Source organism: Tetrahymena thermophila, assembly GCF_000189635.1.
Source record: "Tetrahymena thermophila SB210 genomic scaffold scf_8254666, whole genome shotgun sequence".
Lineage (NCBI taxonomy): Eukaryota > Ciliophora > Oligohymenophorea > Hymenostomatida > Tetrahymenidae > Tetrahymena > Tetrahymena thermophila.
This window is the reverse complement of record NW_002476433.1, coordinates 178699-201432: the sequence shown is the minus strand read 5'-3', so window position 1 is coordinate 201432 and position 22734 is coordinate 178699. Positions and strand designations below refer to the sequence as shown.

Here is a 22734-nt window from a genome sequence, read left to right as displayed (position 1 = left end):
TCTTTTATAAAATCTAAATAGTTTCTTTAATTGATGCATATGAAATTGTTTCTTTACTTATATTTATAAAAATAAATTTTTGTATGCTAATCCACATAGATTATATAATTAAACTCTCGAAAGATCTTTATCCATACCAAGTATTATAAAAATTATTGAATTTTTACCTTATTATAAAAACAAATAAGGCTTGATGTATGCAGTAAATTATGTTGCTTATTAGTATACTTTAAGAGTAATACCAATTAATTATTTAAAATTTCAATCTAACAAATTTTGCGAGGTTACCCAATAATTTCTCTTTGCTTTTTATCTGATTTATCTGCCTATTCTAAATTTTTTGTATCAAAATAACAAACATATAATAGATAATAAGAATACGAACCAATTAGAGTAGTAAACCATTTTTTCAAATTTGCACATATTATATTATTATAAAATTAAAAATTAATTATTGCCCACCATACTTATGAAAAATATGGTTATTTCATAACTTTTTGTTATTCTATCATGTTAAGAGAATTCTGAAATAATAATAATATTTTTTAATCTAAGCATTTTTTGTAGTTAGTACCTCAAATCAAATAGTAATGGTAGTATAAAGTATTCATTATTTGGTACTTTTTAGGATGGTTTATTTATCTAAGTGATATAAAAAAACTGTTTATTGAATTTATTTAAAGAATTTTAGATTCCTTATGTTTTTTTAATTTTTTACCTAATGATTAATTGATTATCACAAATTTTTTTCCTATAATTTCAATTACATTAATTAGTATCAAAAGATGTAGGGAAAGTAAATTTTATTATAATGTTTACAGTGCTTGAATCAATTAATATTAAGAATAGATATTATAAAAGTTCAAATAAAATAGCTATTCAGTAGGAATATTTGGTGATGGATTTAATTTTTTTAAATCTTTCTTATATATTTTTACTAATTTCTATGCAAAATAAATTCAAGATTATATTATTGTCTTCAACTTTCTATCAATAAACAACGAGGTAAAAAATATAATCATAATAAATAACTGTTTAAAAATTATGGTTTGTTTATTCATAATAAACCTTTAAGACTACATTTTTATTTGTTAAATCATGATGGATTATTTAAATAAGAGTTCTTAAATATTTTTTTTGTAGCAATATCTTAAATATTTCACTTTTTTTGAAGTAGAATTTATATTTTAAAGTGTATTTTGATTATTAAATCACAAATAGTTTTTTAATTAATTTTCTTTTCATAGATTATTTGATTCATAAAATGTTTAAATAGAATGAAAAAAATTAAAAAATAATATTATTAACCTTGTCATCTTGTTAAATATTTGTGTTTTGAGAATCTATAATTATAAAATAAGATAAAAAGGCAATTAAATGTAATTATTGAAGTGGGTATTTTCAAATAGTACATAAAATAAACAACGAATGAAAAGTCAATCTTTCATAAAATATAAGGCGACTGACTGACTGGCTGGCTAATTTTTTAAAAAGTACTATAAAAATACCACCACTTTGGATCTAAAATAGATCACTTTAAAATTTAGATATCTTGGTTGGGTTTGTGTAAGTTTCATTGCGTATTTCAAAAAAAAATTTATAAATTTTTCACTTTTCTTCCTATTACTGTTACGATTCTTCGAGGTAGATTTATTCTCTCCATTTGAGTGCTTTCTTTATTTTGAATATCTTAATCTTTTTAATAAGTTTCTTTATTATTTGACCTGCTTATAGAATGAGAGCTCCTTCTATTTAGTTTAACTAAATTCAATTGTAAAACTAGATATTTTTTATGAATTTTAATTATTTACGTTCCTTTAAATCTTCAGCTGCCATTTTCTTCAAACCTTCCTGATTACTTAGATCATTCAAAAACTATAATAAAACTAGAATAATTAAATAAATTTACTATATATAAAATAATAACTAACAATAGATCCTTAAATATTTGTTCATTTATTAAAAAAACTAACTATAATTGTGATATTATAAACATTTTTATTTTTGAATTTAATTAAAATAAGTTTTAATTTCTTACCTTTTTTATGTATCTAATTTTTTGGATTAATATTGATGATTAGGATAATAGATATAATAAAATGGAGTTAAATTAGATAATTTTTTTTAAAATGTTGATAAATTATTTAATAGATTGTTGTTGATGATAAGGTTAATTGATATAGATAAGAATAACTTTAAAATTATAGCCTAATATGTTTAAATATATTATAGATTGATCAGGCAATTCGATTATATAGAAAATAATTATAAAAAGTAAAATATAGGGAAAAAAAAAGTAAAAATATTTTTTTTAACTTTATTGTTTTTAGATTAAATAAAATTACACCGATTAAATTGTTTAATAATTGTATAATTGAGATAAATTTTTGTAAATTAATAATAAAATAATTTATAAGATAGTTTATTACTACTTTACTTAGATAAATTTGTTAACTAATAATATTTATTAGACATAATCCTGAAAAAAATTGTACTGTTATTTTGAAAAACTTTTTAATTTAAAAAAAGGACTTAATAATTCATTTATCACACTTGCAGAAAATGTAAACTCAAAAAAGTATAATAAATTGAATAAGAAGTGGGAAAAAGTTGTTGAATGAGAAATATGGGTAAGTATTCTATTATATACAGGAAGGAAGGTAATTACTTAAATGAACAAATCATAAATTAACAATAAATAAAAAGTAAAAAATAAAAATAAAAACAAGAAATAAAGGAAAAAAAATTTGATTATTTCTATTAATTGCAATGTAAATTAGTAACATTTTTAACTAAGTCGAATTAAATTGCTGCTAAAAAGCTGTTAATAGCTATAATTCAGTTTTTTCAATTTAATTGTTTCTTGATGTTGCAGAGAGCTTTGCACAACAAAAAGATTAGCAGAATGCTTAAGATATAAATTGTTTAACTGAATGCAACTCTATGAATATATAATAGAGTAAAGAGATTCTCAAGAGTGAAGATAGATAGATTGTGGATAATTGTGATTCAAGCAATCATACTTTTTAGATGATTTTCAATACTAAAAATTCCAATCTAATGAAAAATATTTTGAAGTCATTCTAGAGATTTGTTGAAAATGAAAAGGATTTAAAAATTTAATAATTATTTTGCAAACTTGCAAAAGTCACCTACGGCTATCCTGATTTATGCAAATTTATTAAATTCAGTCTAAAAAATTAAGGAAGAAGATGGAATTTGAAGGCTAAAAATTTGGTTGAGAAATCAAATTTAAAACCATTGTTTTAATACTATTTAAAAAATATTAACAAATTATGGTTAGATAATAGTAAAGTAAGAAATAAGAAATAGCACGAAGAATTAAGTTAGTTTTTACTAAATTATATTGAGAATCCAAAATCATGTTAGGAAATAAGATTTTACCAGAAAAATAAATCAATTATAAAAAAATTATATTGATATAAAATTTAAAAAAATAAATCAATTATAAAAAAATTATATTGATATAAAATTTAAAAAAATAATAATATTAATAATACTTTACTCTTTTAAAATTTAATATATCTATCTTTCAAGTCTACTTGAGTAATTATTTATTTGCCTTTACAAATTAACAGTTAAATCAGTTTTTTAAGGGCAACTACAATCTTTATAATAAATTATTATATTTTGTTGCTATATTAAGGTAATGAATTTTATATTGATTTTATTTCCTCGTACTCTCTTTCTCTATTTTTAATTTGTTAAATTCTAATTATTTATTTATTTATCTATTCATTTTAAAAAATATTAAAAAATTATGGTTAGATAACAGTAAAGTAATAAATAAGAAATAGCATGAAGAATTAAGTTAGTTTTTACTAAATTATATTGAGAATCCAAAATAAATAATGTTAGGAAATAAGATTTTACCAGAAAAAGAAATCAATTATTTAAAAAATATATTGATATAAAATTTAAATATATAATAATATTAATAATACTTTATTCCTTTATAATTTAATATATCTATCAAGTCTACTTGAGCAATTATGTATTTGCCTTTACAAATTAACAATTAAATCAGTTTTTTATGGACTTCAATCTTAAAAATAAATTATAATATTTTGTTACTATGTAATGAATTTTTTATTGATTTTATTTCCTCCTACTCTCTTTATCTATTTTTAATTTGTTAAATACTAATTATTTATTTATTTATTTATCCATTCATTTTTCAAAATATATTATGTAGAAAATGCTCTATTCAAGTTATTAAAGTATGGAAATAAAGAATATTTAAAATACAATCAATATTTCATATTCTCTTATATTCTCTTATATTTTTTAAATATTTGATTATAAACTTCTATATTACTCTAAATCCCTACTCAATATCTCCATTCTACTGGGATGGTGATTGTCATTTTTTGTCTGTCTAAATTTTACTCAATTTCCCATTGGATATATTTATAATAATTTTTTAATGAGATAAATTACCGTAGATTCTCGTTAATTAAGTACAAGATTAATTAAAAACTTTTTTGAGTGGTATTAAAAAAATTGTAAATTTTTAATACATGGGATATTAAGGGGGCACTGGAATATTGACTAAGATTTTAGAGTAATCTTTATTAATATAATTGACAATAATTATTCCTTTATAAAAAATGTAAATAACTTTTTACATACATTCATATGAAATTATTTCTTTGTTTATATTTATAAAAATAACTTTTTGTATGTTGACTCACATAAATTTTATAATCAAACTCTCATAAGATCATTATCCTAGCGTAGTATTATAAAATCTTTTAAATTTATTATCTTATTTTATAATAAAAAAAAAGGTTTGATGTATGCAGCAGATTTTTCTGCTTATTAGTTTACTTAGGAATAATATCAATAAAAATAATTTTGTGAGGTCATACAATTATTTCTTTTTGCTTTTTACCTGATTTATCTGCCAATTCTAAAATTCTTTTATAAAATAAGAACTTTTTAAATATTTATCCCTTGGATTTATCTTTTTTATATCAAAATTTAAGGTTGCGTCAATTTGTTATTTATTTCTCAGTTTATTTGAATATTTTATTAATTAACTACAAAAAAATTCATTAATTATTAATTTTCAATATATAAAATTATCACTAAAAATACTTGACAATCATTTTTTCTAATATTTTAAATAATCTATTTGACATATTTGAGTTTTCATAAAATTGAGGTTTGTTTCTAAAAACTTTCTCCTTTATAAAGTATTTTGATATTTGAAAAAAAAACCTGAAGGAATATATTTTTAATTAATGAGTAATAATGGATTGCCTTCTCAGTTCATAAATACTTATTTCTTTAGTGGTATCTTAAATAAATATTTCCTCATTTTTCTGGTAGAATATATATAAATGAAAGTAACTTTTAGTTTTAAATCATAGGTTGGTTAATTACTTCATTTTCTTTTCATTAATTATTTGATTCATAAAATTATAAAATTGAAAAAATAGAATAAAAAGAAACATTAAAATATTGATATTTCGATAAAATTATTCTATTGTAATTACAATTTAAAAAAATAATATCATTAATTTTATCATTTTGATAATTTTCATAAAAAAATATGTTTAATACATGAATAAATGATGACTTGTAGTTATTGAAGAATGTATTTTAAAACAATAAATAAAATTAAAGAAAGAAAAAAGCACTCTTACTTAAATTAATAATAAAATATAATGGTGACAAACTTTTAAAAAAATACAGATAAAATACAACTTTGAATGTAAAATAAATCATTTTTAAATTTTAAGAGTTGATTTTTGCTTTTATGGTTTGGATAAGTGTAAGTTTCACATTTTAATCAAAAAAATTTACAAATAATTCACTCATTGATAATTTCTTCTTATTGTTGTTACTATTATTGAGATTGAGTCTATTCCTCAATTTGAGTGCTTTCTTTGTTTTCAATGTCTTAATCTTTTAATTCAGATTCTTTTAAATTTGTTAATATTTTAAGATATTATTTTTTCAACAAATAAATACAATTTTTACTATTTTCTGAGCTGATTTATTTTTTAGGAGATAGACTAGAGTCTTTTCTTTTTCCATTTTCTGACTTCTTATCTTTGCTAGAGCTATCTTTCTTAGGACTTCTGTCATCTCTAGAGGATTTTTTTTTCTTTGAGGACTCAGATCTTCTTCTTCTTCTATCAGACCCATTAGTTTTTTTTTCATCTCTCTTTCTACTGTTTTTTCGACTATCACTTCTGCTGCTTCTTCTAGTTCTTCTTCTACTTCCACTTCTGCTTCTATCTCTTCTTCTTGAAATTCTAAAGAAATAAACAAAGAAATATTAAATATTTAATTAATAAAAAATACTTAGAAAATTAAAATTATTTATTTAGTTATTTACTTTCTATCTGATGAATGGTTGCTTGAAGATCTTGATCTAGAGTATCTTCTTCTTCTACTTCTATCTCTTGATGAGCTTCTTCTTCTATTAATTAGAAAATGATTCAAGCGTGGATATTAAAAAAAATGTTATTATTTTACCTACTTCTTGAACGGGAGCTTCTTCTTCTATTTAAATTATTTAAATTAAAATAAAAAACTTACTTCTTTTGCATTGGTATTATTTATTTATTTACCTTCCTCTAAATCTTCCACTGCTATTTTCTTCAAACCTTCCTGATTACTTAGACCATTCAACAGTTACCAATAAACCTAAAATAAATAAGTAAATAAATTTATTACTCATAAAATAATAATTCATTATAAATCCTTAAATATTTGTTTATTTATTACAAAATTAACTATTTATTATTATTTTTATATCATAAAATATTTTTTTGTTTTCTATTGTTGGATGTAAATTTTTAATTTCTTACCTCCTAAATCTTTTTTATGCATCTACTTTTTGGCATCTTCTGCGTCTCTGACTTCTTTAAAAGAAACAAATGCGTACTTTCTCTAATATTAAATTTGAATATATTATTACAAAATCACAATTTAACAATAAATTAATAAAAAGTGAAATTAATGAAGAGAAATTATTTATTTTCCTTCTATTTTATTTGTAAAGTAATAATGGATAAAATAGCTTAATATATCTCCTTTTTTTATAATCAAACAAGTTACTTAATTATATCAATAAATAAAAAATAGCCATTTCTGAAATAATTAATTACTACTTATTTTATCATGTTTTAGTTTATTTTGCTTATTAATTTTCATTTTTTGGTTAAATAGAGCAAAAATAATGAATCAATCCAATTTGCTTAAAAAATATTTTTTCACAATACATTTTTTAATTCATTTGATTAAGTAAGCAATTAATATGGCTAATTTATTTATTAGCATCTATTTTTAGATATCGAAAATATTAAATATTATATAAATAATTTTGTTTATTGAAAAAATTCATATTATATATTATGCTTTCTTTCTCTCAACAATGATGATTTTAAATTAAAAGAAATTTTTTGTTGATTTTACTATATTATGGTAAGCTTATTGTTTTGCTGTTTGGGTGGTATTTAATCTAGGGAATATGAACATGTTGGTTGAATGGGTGGATGGAAGGATGGATGGGTAGATAGATGCTTGTTGCTTGGTATTTTGATGATGATGTTGTTGATTTTTCATTACCCAAATGTTTCTCTTAGCATAGAAAATTATTGATGATTGGTTGAATCGACTGGTGGGTTGATATTGGTAGGAAGGGTGTGTGGGTAGTTGGTCGATAGATACTCTCATTTTAAGAAGAATTATAAATCAAAGTAATCTAAGCAGAATTCAATTTATGATCATTTATTAATCATATTTTAGGGTAATTCTACTGACTCTAAATATAGGAGTAGGCAATAAAGAATGGGAGGATATTATTGAAAAGCTGCCCGAGGGTCAGTCATCGCTAGGTAGGAATATTTGTTCCGAGCTGATGCAATCATAATCTTAGAAAAATTGAAAAGTGCTTAGCTTCAAATTTCTGAAGTTAGCAATCATGTATGTATGATTTATTTAAATTAATACAAGATCAATAAAATAAGATGATGGTATTTTATTGATTGCTTGTCCAGCAGTTGATTTATGGGTCACTTTATTCAAAGTTTAAAAATTTTTAAATAAAAATCTTCAGTTTATTGCTAAATTTGTTAATAAAATGAATCTATTTACTCTCAAATCGACAGTGCATTCGCCAAACTTAGAAAACTCTTTCTCTAAACGTTTTTAATCTACATTCTTTGAAACATTCCCTATAAATAAACTAAACTAGCTCATGTTCTTTTTTTTGAAATATGTTTCTTAATATCTTATTTGATTTATATATTTTTTATATAACAAATACTTATAAAAAACAATATATTTTTTCATTTAAAATAACAAATAAATAAATATCCCTCAAATTTCATTCACTCTCCCAAATCAAAGCATGCATATATACATAAATAAATAATCAATCAATTTATCATAAATCATTTTATTATAATTCAATTTATAATAATATCTTCTTTCTAGATGCACTCATTATTTCACTTTACAAAAATAATTTCGTATTCTATCAAATTTAATATAAATTTCTTTAGTTATTTCTCTTGCTAAATCTACCTTTAATCCAAACTTATAAAATGTTATTTATTTTTGTATTCAATTCTTACATTCATAAAATAAAAATCCTACATAAAAAAACAAACTAACAATCAAACAAACAAACAAACAAACAAACACCATTTTAAATCAGGATAAATTAAAATCACTATATAAATAATAAGAAGAAAATTATAAAAATATTTTTTAATTAGAATTTTCTGAATTCTAGACTTTTTTCTTAGAAATATAAAAAGTAATTAATCAGAAATCTTTTTTTTATAAGCTATTAATGAAAGTATATTTTTTCTCATATCTTAACCAAAATGATCTAAAATTTCATCTATCTTGTCTAAAGTGGCTTCAGTAGTACCACCTATATCTTCTGCTTCTCCTCTTTTAATTGTGCATTTGATTAGAGAATAGAAAAAAAAAAATGGTTTAAATACTCCATAAAAAGCTAGTTGATGTTTAGTATGAAGATACTATCATCAATATTGCTATTTTAAATGCTAATCTATCTAAAATCAAATTATGCCTTTTATTTATTAAAATATTAGTTAGTATATAAATAGGGATGAAATAACTTTCTTAAAATTAATCTAGTTATAAATCTAATTGTTATAAATTAACTAATTTTTAAAATGCATTCACAAAGAGAAGAGCAGTGTCAGTTTTAATCTCATTTAATCTTTTTTGATATTAATTTTTCATTAGTGATTAAATAAATCTATCTTTTTAGTTTACCTCAACCATAATTTAAGTTTTCTCAGCTAAACTAATTCTTTATATAAGTTAGCTATCATAGCAACAACTTCATGCGAAATATTTGAAAGACTTTATATTTTTTAATTAAAATAAAATTTAGCAAATAATAAATTTACTCCATAAGTAAAAAAAAAGATCTTAAATTATGTAAAGACTCAATTCCTTATCAAAATTAAAACCCTGCACCAATATCCTAACAGTTTGAATCTCTTTTTATATTAACTTATTTACTTGAATATGTATACTTACTTCCTTTAATTATTTATATTTACATTCTCACTACTGTTAGCTTCTCTAAAAAACAAATCTTTCTTAAAACTTTATCTAATGATTTTATTTCAACAGAGTTAAGTCCTGTAAACCTTTATCAAATAAATATATAAAATTTCTTTTCAGACGTTTAATTTATTTTAAAAGTAAATATTTACCCGAAATTTAAGAAAAGCTTCTTTAGATGAGCAAAGTTTTATAAGTTATTTACTAAAGCATTGTTTGATACTTCTAGCTAATTGTTGCTTTAATTATTAAAATATTATTACTGCTATTTATTCTTACTCGCTTGTTATTTTAAGAAATGTAAAAGAAAGCTCTTACAATAAGTTCATTTTGAATGATGTTAAATTAGGAAATTTATTCATTTAGGTAGTAAATTAAAGAAGATTAGGATTGAGAGTTTTACCTTCTGCTAAAATTTCAAGATTATCTTAGCATAAATAAATTTTGCTATTTAAAAGTTTTTATTTAATAAGGTGGAGTTTTATTAAAATATTTTATTTCTGTTATGATAATGTATAATATTGCTTTCAATTTTTTTTATTAATTATATGTATTATTTAATTTTAGTGATTTTGCTATTTCACAAATCTATATAATCATCATTTTATTCAAAAAATTAGTAAATTAGATTGATTATTTGAAACAAAAATTTGAGAAAGAAAAGTAGAAATAAATGCCAAAAATAAAGGTATTGGAGTTTTTTAAGAATTTAGACATATTCTCTGAATCAATTTAATTTAATGCAAGTAAATAATAATTAAAAAAAAGAACTATTTTCGGTTCTATTTTAACAATCATAATTGTTATTTTAACTGGCATTTACTTCTTTTATTAATCATACCTCTACTTTGATGGATAGATGGAACCTAATGTTAGATAACAAGGTATAGTATCTGATGGGATTGATGTTTAATTAAATAGTGATATGTTTGCATTTGGTTATTATTCACTCTTATAGGGTAAAACTTTAATGGAATTAGAAGAAGAGTAAAATAAAATATATAAAGTATTTTTGAGTTATTATATATCCTCAAATAATAATAAATTTCAAATTATACGATTGAATATAGTAAAATGTTAAAATCCATAATTAAAAGGCTTTTACTGCTTAGATTTGAGTTAAAATCCTGATCTTAAGTTAACTAATTTAGCAGACTTTAGTAAATTATTTTCATACTTAACTCTAATCACATATAATTGCTAAGATACTGATTAATACAAAACCACTGTTCCAGATAATTGTGCAGACTAATAATCAATAGACTAATTTGATTTAAGTTATGGATTTTTTTATAAGATATAAACTTCTTATTTTAACACATCTTCATAGGTCGTTTAAGATCAATATAAGCTGATATAAAGTCCGTCTATGAAAAATCAATTTATTTATGAAGAATTACAAATTTAAAAAGCAATTACTTAAGTTAAGAAAGGGTTTTTAATTTAATAAAAAGAAATTTACTCTTTTTTAAATTCGTTTAATCATTAAACCTATGCTTATTCTCGTTCAGAATTAATTTAAAATAAAAGTAATAAAATGTTATCTCAAATAACATTTAGATTAGATGAGAGCATTATTTACTATAATATTTAATACCCAATATTTACTCAAGTTTTAGCTCTTTGTAATAGTGTTTTAGCTTTGCTTCTACTTTTAGGGTATTTTTGCAGAAAGATGGCACAAAGTTTTATTCGAAGAGACATTTTTTTTATATTATTACAAAACTTATTTTTAGGTACATATTTAAAAGTCATTAATTGTAACAAGATTGTCAATTTTAATGAACAATTTTAAGAATAATAAATGAATTAAAATCATGAAAATTAGCAAACTTAAACTGAATTAGAATAAGAATAAGAAAGTCAACATAATATTTTACCATAGAGTTTGACACCAAAATCTAGTTAAATTGTATTTCGGTAGTTATTGACTAGCAATAGCGAAAAAAAAGAAAATGACTTTATTAAAGAAGAGTATGAATAAGAACAGCCAAATGAAATTTTTAAATAAAAAAATTAGGATAAATAATAAAACCTCAAACTAAATCTAAATAGGGTAGAGACATTTTAGAATTCTATAAAGTTAGAAAAAAAATTGAGAGTTTTTGTCCCAAATGTTTAAAGAAATGAATCATTTTATTAATAAAAATCAAATTTCTAACAGAAAGGATCTAATAATATAAAAATTAAGGATCTATCAAAAACTCAAAACAATTATAACATTTTTAAGAATGTTAACTAACTAAATCAACCTGGTATTTAAAAAAGTTAGATTAAAAATATTAATGTTATTAAATAGCAAATATACTAGAATTTCAAAAATTTAAATAATATTTCTATCTAGCAGAGACTTGAGAAAATTCTATTTTCAAATAGGTAAAATTCTTTACTTAATTTTCAATAAACTTTAATTTGGCAAGCAAAGCTTAAAATTTTATTCAATTATTTTTAAGTTTATTGAATAAATATATTAAATATTTATTACTTTCAACTGTTTAATAGATTATTCAAGCGTAAGGAGTTTTTAAAATCTGTAGGATTTGATCAAGATGCTTAAGTTTAATTAGAAAAATCTATAGATGATAGTTTAGATTTTTTTAAGTTTTACAAGGAAATATTATTTTTAAAAAAAGCTGTGATGATTTTATTAAGTAAAGAATAACTTGCTGCTTTAAATCTTGTAGGAATAGCAATTGAATCAATAAGGCCAAATTAGGGTAACACATCGACGAGTAAATTATCAGGTATTCTTCTATTTATCTAATTAAAGGCTTAAAGTTTATTAATTTTTATTTTAACTAGATGAAATGAATTTAAATCACCTCTAAGAGTAATTTAAAATATTCTAATCAAAAGAGTTACAATTAGAATAAATTAAACTCTTCTTATCAAAATGTGAAAACAGACAAAATCTAGATGTAATTGATTATAGAATACTATCTTCTATAATACTAAATTAGTCGAACTGATAATACCATAAATACTTGTTACTTCTATCTATCTATCTATCTATCTATCTATCTATCTATCTATCTATCTTATTTTAAGAACTTGAAAATTTAAAATAGTAAAATAAAAAACAAAAATAAATATTAGAATATTTTATATCCACAAATCCATACTCTTTAACTAATAATAAGTATATAAAAATAACAAATGCTATATCTTATATGATATATACTGATCTGTAGCCTTTCTCGATAGTTGAGGATAATGGTTTTTAAAATTGATTGATACTCTGCATCCTAGATAAAAAATAACTATAAATTAGATAAAATTTATTAAATTTAAAAATTAAATCCTTTTTTTAAAGTTTATAAAATAAAATTTATAATTATAAGTAACATTGTTTATTTTTTTTTTTTAATATTTTTATTGAAGTTAAAATCAAAATAGTAAAATTTAATAAACTCATATTTCAGATTGGAATCTGTAATTTTATGAGATTTATTAGTAGTTTCTTTTATTTTATTACAAAATATTTTTATTTAATTTATAAAGCTAACTCAAAACTTCTTTTTTTCTTTAAAAATATTTTCAAAACGAATTTTGATTTTATTTGAATAGTAATTAATTAATATTTTCTTTAAGATATTATACAAGAGGAAAAGTGTGGTCTGGCTGGAACTAAACTTTTTAGACTACTTTTTAAAGATTTTTATAATATATTCTAATTACACAATTACTACAAGTCAAATAACAGATTTGGCAAATATTTTACTACAATACACTATATAAAAATAATTCACATATTATTAAAATAACATAAACAATTAATTGTAAAATTATTTATTGATTACTCCATAATCTACAACTTAATTTACAATATATTAAATTTACTTGACCTTATTGTTTTTAAATTTTTACCTAATAATTAATTGATTTTCACAAATTTTTTTCCTATAATTACAATAACATTAATTAGGATCAAAAGAGGTGCGAAAATTAAATTTTATTATAATGCTTATAATGCTCGAATCAATAAATAACAAGAATAGATAAATATAAAAGTTCAAATCAAATAGCTTTGCAGCAGCAATACATGGTAACGATTTTAATTTTTAATTCAATTTAAATTTAGAAACCAAATATATATTTGGTAATTGCATATTTAAATTTGCAATTATCTTAATTATTTTTATTAGTTTCCAAACTAAATAAAGCAAAATTATATTATTATCTTCATCTTTTTCTATGAATCACTATGTAAAAATTTTAATCTTAATAAATAACTTTTAAAAAAATGTAGGTTTGTTCATGATATAACAAAATAAAAAAACCTTTAAGATTACAATTTTATTTATTAATTTTTGATGTATTATCTTAATAATAGTTCTTAAATATTCATTTTTGTTGTTACATCTTAAATATTTCACTGTTTTTGCAGTAGAATTTATATTTTAAAATATATTTTGTTTTTAAGTAATAAATGTTTTTTTATTAAATTTTCTTTTCATAAATTATTTAATTCATAAAATGTTAAAATAAAATGAAAAAAACACTAAATAATAATGTTATTAATCTTGTCACTTTGTTAAATATTTGGGCTTTGAGAATTTATAATTGATAAATAAGATAAAAAAGCAATGAAATGCAATTATTGAAGAGGATATATTCAAACAGTAAATTAAATTTACGAATGAAAAAAATAAAACTTTCATAAGTTAATTACAAAATATAAAGGTGACTAACTTTTTTGTTCATAATAAAATAAATACAATTTAGATGTAAAATAAATCGCTTTTAAATTTTAAATTTAAATATTTTGGTTGGGTTTGTTTGTGTAAGTTTCATAGCTTATTAAGAATAAAAATTAGAAATTATTCATTCTTTGATAATTTCTTCCTATTACAGTTATGATTTTTTGATTCTATTTCTACATTTGAGTGCTTTTTTTGTTTTCAATGTCTTAATGAGAAAAATTTAATATTTGATTAATGAAAAATGCTAAGAAATTAAAATATTTTTATTTAGATATTTACTTTCTTTCTACATGTTGAATGGCTAAGTTAAGATCTTGATCTGGAGTAACCCAAAAAATTCAACATCAAGTGTTAATATAGAAAAGAATTTTTTATTTTATTTGCTTCTAGAATTAGAGCTTCTTCTATTTAAGTTAATTAAATTAAATTGTAAAACTAATTCTTTTTGAATGGTTATTAATTATTAACCTTCCTTTAAATCTTCAGCTGCTTTTTTCTAAAAAACTATACTTATTACTCAGACCATTCAATAGCTATCAATAAAGCTATAATAATTAAATAAATTTAGCATACATAAAATAATAATTAGCAATAAATCATTACATATTTGTTCATTTATTAAAAAAATTAAATATAATTTTGAAATCATAAACCTTTTTACGTTTTTAATTAAATTAAAGTAACATTTAATTTCTTACCTCCTAAACCTTTTTTATGCATCTACTTTTTGGGATTAGTGTTGATAATTAGGAAAATAGAAGTAATATGATGGAATTAAATTTGATAATTTTTAAAAAAATATTTACAAAGTATCAGATTGATTGATGTTGAGGATGATTGATATAGATAGAGAGTAATTTTAAAATTATAGTCTGATAAATATAAATATGCGATAGGCTCATGTTAATGATCATCATAATTGATATTTATAGATTTTAAAAAGAATAAAAATATGAAAAAAAAGCAAGTAAAAATAATAGAATATGGCTTAATTATTTTTAGATTAAATAAAATTAAATATTAAAATGTTTAATAATTGTATAATTTAGATAAATTATTGTGATTTAATAGTAAAGTAAATTTATTATAGAGTTTATTACTATTTTACTTCTGTTTACTAAATTATGTATTAGATGACGTAATTTGAAGAAAAAAATATATTGTTGATGTGATCAACTAATAATAATTTTAAAAATGTATTTAATTATTCATTTTTAGCATATGAAGAATATGTAAAATCTTGAAAAGTATATTAAATTGAAATAGTAGTGGGAAAAAGTTGTTTAATGGATAAAAAAGATATAATTAGTTATGAACAAGTATTAAGTGATTCAAAACAGGAAGAAAAGTAATTGTTTAAATAGCAAAGAGATCATAAATTATAAATAAATAAATAAAAAGGAAAAAACAAAATAAAAACAAAAAATACAGGAAACAAAATTTGATTATTTTTATATATTACAATGCAAACTAGTAAAATATTTAACTAAATCTAATTAAATAGCTGCTAAAAAGCTGTAAATAACACTCAATAAATTTTTACTATTTAATTGTTTCTAGATGTTGCTGAGAGCTTTGCACAACAAATAGATTAAACGATTGCTAAAGATATACATGCTTTAACTGAATGCGACTCTATGAATATATACTAGAGCGAAGAGCTTCTCTACAGATAGATGTTGGAAGAAAGTAATTCAAGCAAGCAGGCGTTTTAGATGATTTTCAATACTAAAAATTCCAATCTAATGAAAAATATTTTGAAGTCGTTCTAGAGATTTGTTGAAAATGAACAGGACTAAAAAGTTTAATAAGAATTTTGCAAGCTAGCCAAAGTCACTTATGGCTATCCTCAGCTATGCAAATTTATTAAATTCAATCTAAAAAAATAAGGAAAAAGATGGAATATGAAGGCTAAAAATTTGGTTGAGAAATCAAATTTAAAACCCTTGTTTTAATACTATTTAACTAATATTAACTAATTATGGCTAGATAACAGTAAAGTTATAAATAAGAAATAACATGAAGAATTAAGTTAGTTTCTACTAAAATATATAGAGAATCCAAAATCATGTTAAGAAATAAAATTTTACCAGAAAAAGAAATCAATTATTAAAAAAATATATTGAAACAAAATTTAAATATCTATCTATCTAACAATATGAATTTATATTTAACTCTTTTATATAATATTCCCATCAAGTCCTACTTTTGCTATTATTTATTTGGCTTAATAAAAAAAAATTAAATCAGTTGCTTATGGACTATAATCTTTATAATTAATTATTAAATTTTGTTTAGTAATTGATTTTATTTCCTACACCTCTCTTTCTCTATTTTTAATTTGCTAGCTACTGATTATTAATTTATTTATCCATTTATTTAAAAAAATATATTCAGTCTTAAGTTGCTCTATTAAAGTATGGAAATAAAGGATATATAAAAATAAATAAAACTTTATTTCATATTTTCTTATACTGTTTTAATATTTAGTTATGAAGCCTCCTCCATACAACTCAATATCAATTGTTAAAAAAAAAGTAGATGATATACTGATTAAATTATTCTTTTATAAAATTAAAATAGTTTCTTTAATAGATGCTTATGAAATTCTTTCTTTATTTATAATTATAAAAATAGCTTTTTCTATGCTAATCCACATAGATTATATAATTAAACTCTCTAAAGATCTTTATTCATGCTAAATTTTATAAAATTTATAGAATTTTTACCTTATTTTATAATAAAAAAAGTCTTGATGTAAGCAGCAAATTACGCTGCTTATTAGTTTACTTTATTTATGAGTAATACCAATTAATTAATTTTTTTAAATTTCAATCTAAAAAATTTGCGGGGTTACCCATTAATTTATCTTTGCTTTTTATCTGATTTATCTGCATATATATATATAACAAAAATTATTATAAAATCAAAAATTAATTATTGTCCCACCATACTATACTTATGAATTATATATATGGTTATTTCATAACTTTTTGTTATTCTATAAATCTTGTTAAGAGAATTCTGAAATAATACTCTTTAATCTAAACATTTTTTGTAGTTAGTACCTCAACTAAAATAGTAATGGTAATAGAGTATTCATTATTTGGTACTTTTTAGGATGGTTTATTTATCTAAGTGATATAAAAAACTGTTATTAGTTGAAAATAAAGGGACCCTTTTTGTAAACTTTAACTTTTTACATTATTTTTAAAAATAGATTTTACTGTCTAAAGATAAATAGCAAAGTAAATGAAAGAAGACTTTATCAGAAAAAGAAATGAATTAATTATTTAAAAAATATGTTGATACAAAATTTATTTAAATTTCAAAAAACATTTATAATATTTAATTTTATCATAATTTAATGTACTCAGTCAGTTAGTGAATCTATCTATCTACTTACTTTCTAAATTAATTTGTATTTATTTCCCTTTATAAAGATAATTAAAAAGTCAAATCAATTACTTATGGATTATTTTCGCTATAAAAAATAATTAAATTTATTATTCAAAATTAAAATATGATATTTTAGATTGATTTTATTACATTTCTATATCTCTCACTTAAACTTTTATTTTTTTAATTACTGATTACTTATCTTTCTATTTACTTTTTTAAATATATTCTATCTAAAATTTCTCTATTAAATTATGATGGAAATGAAGGATATATAGTAAACTATGCTTAAAAAAACCCCTATTAATTAAACCTGCTCACCCAATAATTTTCTTTACTTTATATCTTATTTATCTGCCTATTTTATTAATTTTTTTGTCAAATAAAGGACTTTTTAACTTGTAAGTTTCTTGGATTTATCTATTTTATATCAAAAATTTAATGTTGTGTTTTAATTGATCATTACTTGTGATAATCGCTAATATTATTACTTTGTTGTAATATTAATTAACAAAATATTTGCAAGTTAAATGCTAATTCATTATAAGTCTATTAAATTTTCACTAAGCATTCTTAGCTATATAGCTTTCCTTATCTTTTAAATGAAATATTTGTGATATTAGAGTTTTCAATAAATTAAGTTACATTTAAAAATACTTTTTCAACGAATTTATAATAGCTGTATTTTTATCTTAAAGTGATTCATTAAAAAATTTTTTTGATAAAGTGTTTTGATATATAAAATTTGTATATTCTCCATATAAATACTGATTAAATTCCTTTAAATTGTTCAAAAACATTTAATATTATTTAAAAATATTGGAGGGAGAATGAATTTTTCATTATTCAACTTAATTTACAATAAATTGATTGAATTTACTTGAAGAATTTTTTGATTCCTTATGTTTTTTTTTATTTTTTACCGAATAATAAATTGATCTTCACAAATTTTTTTTCAATATAATTTCAATAATATTAATTAGTATCAAAAGAGGTGGGGAAAGTAAATTTTATTATAATTTTTACAATACTTGAATCTATTAATATTAAGAATAGATATTATAAAAGTTTAAATCAAATAGCTATAATAAATATATGGTGATGGATTTAATTTTTTTAAATCTTTCTTATATATTTTTACTAATTTCTAAGCAAAATAATAAATTGAAGATTATATTATTGTCTTCATCTTTCTCTCAATAAACAACTAGGTAAAAACTATAATCTTAATAAATAATTGTTAAAAAATTATGGTTTATTCATAATAAACTTTTAAGACTACATTTTTATTCGTTAAATCATGATGGATTATTTAAATAAGAGTTCTTATATATTTATTTTTGTAGCAATATCTTAAATATTTCATTTTTTTTGAAGTAGAATTCATGTTAAATGTTTGTGTTTTGAGAATTTATAATTATAAAATAAGATGAAAAGGAAATTAAAAGTAATTATTGAAGTGGAAATTTTCAAACAGTAAATAAACAACGAATGTAAAAATCAATCTTTCATAAATTAACTATAAAATATAAAGGCGACTGACTGACAACTAACTTTTTTATAAGTACTATAAAAATACCACCACTTTGGATCTAAAAGAAATCACTTTAAAATTTGTATATCTTTGTTGGGTTTGTGTGAGCGTATTTCAAAAAAATTTATAAATTATTCACTTTTCTTCTTATTACTGTTACGATTATTCGAGGTAGATTCTTTCTCCCCATTTGAGTGCTTTCTTTATTTTAAATATCTTAATCTTTTTAATGAGATTCTTATAAAATTGATTGATACTTTCAGTTATTATTTTTTTAATAAACAAATGTAATTTTTACTATTCCCTAGCTGGTTTATTTTTTAGGAGATAGACTAGAATCCTTTCTTTTTTAATTTTCTGATTTCTTATCTTTACTAGGGCTGCCTTCTTAGGGTTTCTGTCATTTTTAGTGGATTTTTTTCTTTATGACTCAGATATTTTTCTTCTCCTATATGAGCTGTTAGTTTTTTCCATCCCTCTTTCTACTATTTTTTCGACAACCACTTTTGCTGCTTCTTATAATCCCTCTTCTACTTTCGCTTCTGCTTCTATCTTTTCTTCTCGAAGTTCTAAAGAACAAATAAAAATTGAACAATTAAATTATGAAAAATGTTTCGATAATTAAAAATTTTTATTTAGGTAATAATTACTACCTGATGAATGGCTGCTTGAAGATCTTGATCTTTTGTAATCGAAAAATTTTCAGCATGAAGTGTGAATATATAAAAAAATTTTATTATTTGACCTGCTAAAAGAGTGAGAGCTTCTTCTATTTAGTTTAATTAAATTCAATTGTAGAACTAACTATTTTGTATGGGTATTTATTATTTAAGTTCCTTTAAATCTTCAGCTGCAATTTTCTTCAAAACTTCCTGATTACTTAGATCATTCAGCAGCTACAATAAAACTAGGAATAATTAACTAAATTTACTATATATAAAATAATAATTAATAATAAATCCTTAAGTATTTGTTCATTTATTAAAAAAACTAACTATAATTTTGATATTATAAACATTTTTATTTTTGAAATAAATTAAAGTAAGTTTTAATTTCTTAGCTCCTATACCTTTTTATGTATCTCGTTTTTTGGATTAATATTGATAATTTGGATGATAGATATAGTAAAATGGAATTAAATTAGATAATTTTTTTAAAAATATTGATAAATTATTTAATAGATTGATGTTTATGATGAGGATAATTGATATAGATAAGAATAATTTTTAAATTATAGCTTAATAAATATAAATATATTATAGATTGATCTGGAAGATCGGTTATTTTGAGAATAATAAAATATGTGGAAAAAAAAAAAAGATTAAAAATTTTATATTTTAACTTAATTGTTTTTAGATTAAATAAACTTATACACATTAAAATATTAAAATGTTTAATAATTGTATAATTGAGATAAATTTTTGTAACTTAATAATAAAATAAATTTATAAGATAGTTTATTACTACTTTACTTAGATAAATTTGTTAACTAATAATATTTATTAGACATAATCCTGAAAAAAATTGTACTGTTTTTTTGAAAAACTAATCTTAATTTAAAAAATGTGCTTAATAATTCATTTATCACACTTGCAGAATGAATATGTAAACTCTAAGAAGTATACTAAATTGAATGAGAAGTGGGAAAAAAGTGTTGAATGAGAAAGATGGGCAAATTTTCAATTATATACAGGAAGGAAGGTAATTGGTTAAATACTGAACAAATCATTCATGATCAATAATTAAAAAGTAAAAAAACAAAATAAAAACAAGAAATACGGGAAACAAAATTTGATCATTAATATTAATTGCAATGTAAATTAGTAATATTTTTAACTAAGTCTAATTAAATTGCTGCCAAAAAGCTGTTAATAGCTATTATTAAGTTTTTTCTATTTAATTATTTCTTGATGTTGCAGAAAGCTTTGCACAACAAAAAGATTAGCAGAATACTGAAGATATCAATTGTTTAACTGAATGCAACTCTATGAATATATAATAGAGCGAAGAGATTCTCAAGAGTGAAGATAGTTAAATGGTGGATAAATGTGATTCAAGCAAGCATACTTTTTAGATGATTTTTAATACTAATAATTCCAATCTAATGAAAAATATTTTGAAGTCATTCTAGAGATTTGTTGAAAATGAAAAGGATTTAAAAATTTAATCATTATTTTGCAAGCTAGCAAAAGTCACCTATGGCTATCCTGATCTATGCAAATTTATTAAATTCAGTCTAAAAAAATAAGGAAAAAGATGGAATATGAAGGCTAAAAATTTGGTTGAGAAATCAAATTTAAAACCTTTGTTTTAATACTATTTAAAAAATATTAACAAATTATGGTTAGATAACAGTAAAGTAAAAAATAAGAAATAGCACGAAGAATTAAGTTAGTTTTTACTAAATTATATTGAGAATCCAAAATAATGTTAGTAAATAAGATTTTACCAGAAAAATAAATCAATTATTAAAAAAATATATTGATATAAAACTTAAATATATAATAATATTAATAATACATTACTCTTTTAAAATTTAATATATCTATCTATCAAGTCTACTTTAGCAATTATTTATTTGCCTTTATAAATTAACAATTAAATCAGTTTTTTATGGGCTACAATTTTTATAATAAATATTATATTTTGCTATTATGTTAAGGTAATGGGTTTTATATTGATTTTATTTCCTCCTACTCTCTTTCTCTATTTTTAATTTTTTAAATTCTAATTATTTATTTATTTATCTATTCATTTTTAAAAATATATTGTGTATAGAATGCTCTATTAAAGCTAATGAAGTATGGAAATAAAGAATATTTAAAAATACAAACTCTATTTCATATTGTCTTATATTTTTTAAATATTTGATTATAAAATTCTATATTACTATAAAACCTTACTCAATATCCCCCACTCTACTGGGATCGTGATGGTCATTTTTTGTCTGTTTATAAATTTTTAATACCTGGGATATTGAGGGGAAACTGGAATATTGACTAAGATTTTAGAGTAACCTTTATTAATATAGGTGACAATAATTATTCTTTTATAAATAATGTAAATGGCTTTTTATATACACTCGTATGAAATTATTTCTTTGTTTATATTTATAAAAATAACTTTTTGTATGTTGATCCACATAAATATATAATCAAACTCTCGTAAGATCATTATCCTAGCCTAGAATTATAAAATTTTTTAAATTTATAACCTTATTTTATAATAAAAATAAGGCTTGATTAACGCAGCAGATTTTTCTGCTTACTAGTTTACTTAGGAATAATATCAATAAAAATTTCAATTTAAATAATTTAGTGAGGTAATAAAATAATTTCTCTTTGCTTTTTATCTGATTTATTTGCCTATTCTAAAATTCTTTTATAAAAGTAAGAACTTTTTAAACATTTGCCTCTTGGATTTATCTTTTTTATATCAAAATCTAAGGTCGTGTCAATTTATTATTACTCAGTTTATTTGCAATATTTATTAATTAACTACAAACAAGTT

The 22734-nt window shown here is 20.7% G+C and overlaps 6 protein-coding genes across 6 annotated transcripts; 2 read left to right on the top strand and 4 right to left on the bottom strand. All coding sequences in view use genetic code 6, as the record gives it.

Annotated features, from left to right (window-relative positions):
• Positions 1-1608: 1608 nt before the first annotated feature.
• TTHERM_00399630 (hypothetical protein) lies at positions 1609-1836 on the bottom strand (the record flags this gene model as incomplete). The annotated part of the gene is made up of 2 exons (XM_001014035.1): positions 1609-1748; positions 1812-1836. 2 exons carry the CDS (start codon positions 1834-1836, stop codon positions 1609-1611), a joined length of 165 nt encoding a protein of 54 aa, XP_001014035.1.
• Positions 1837-5421: 3585 nt separating this feature from the next.
• TTHERM_00399610 (transmembrane protein, putative) lies at positions 5422-7625 on the bottom strand (the record flags this gene model as incomplete). The annotated part of the gene is made up of 7 exons (XM_001014033.2): positions 5422-5949; positions 6010-6287; positions 6371-6454; positions 6511-6537; positions 6606-6681; positions 6846-6927; positions 7606-7625. 7 exons carry the CDS (start codon positions 7623-7625, stop codon positions 5422-5424), a joined length of 1095 nt encoding a protein of 364 aa, XP_001014033.2.
• Positions 7626-8854: 1229 nt separating this feature from the next.
• On the bottom strand, positions 8855-9917 carry TTHERM_000399609 (hypothetical protein; the record flags this gene model as incomplete). Its single annotated transcript, XM_012797213.1, has 6 exons — positions 8855-9082; positions 9178-9235; positions 9292-9381; positions 9585-9674; positions 9741-9827; positions 9868-9917. 6 exons carry the CDS (start codon positions 9915-9917, stop codon positions 8855-8857), a joined length of 603 nt encoding a protein of 200 aa, XP_012652667.1.
• A 1475-nt stretch (positions 9918-11392) lies between these two features.
• TTHERM_00399590 (hypothetical protein) lies at positions 11393-12557 on the top strand (the record flags this gene model as incomplete). The annotated part of the gene is made up of 3 exons (XM_001014031.2): positions 11393-11964; positions 12091-12332; positions 12391-12557. 3 exons carry the CDS (start codon positions 11393-11395, stop codon positions 12555-12557), a joined length of 981 nt encoding a protein of 326 aa, XP_001014031.2.
• A 6802-nt stretch (positions 12558-19359) lies between these two features.
• On the bottom strand, positions 19360-20113 carry TTHERM_00399570 (hypothetical protein; the record flags this gene model as incomplete). The annotated part of the gene is made up of 3 exons (XM_001014029.2): positions 19360-19906; positions 19970-20028; positions 20105-20113. 3 exons carry the CDS (start codon positions 20111-20113, stop codon positions 19360-19362), a joined length of 615 nt encoding a protein of 204 aa, XP_001014029.2.
• A 924-nt stretch (positions 20114-21037) lies between these two features.
• Positions 21038-21709, top strand: TTHERM_00399560 (hypothetical protein; the record flags this gene model as incomplete). Its single annotated transcript, XM_001014028.2, has 1 exon — positions 21038-21709. One exon carries the CDS (start codon positions 21038-21040, stop codon positions 21707-21709), a length of 672 nt encoding a protein of 223 aa, XP_001014028.2.
• Positions 21710-22734: the final 1025 nt, after the last annotated feature.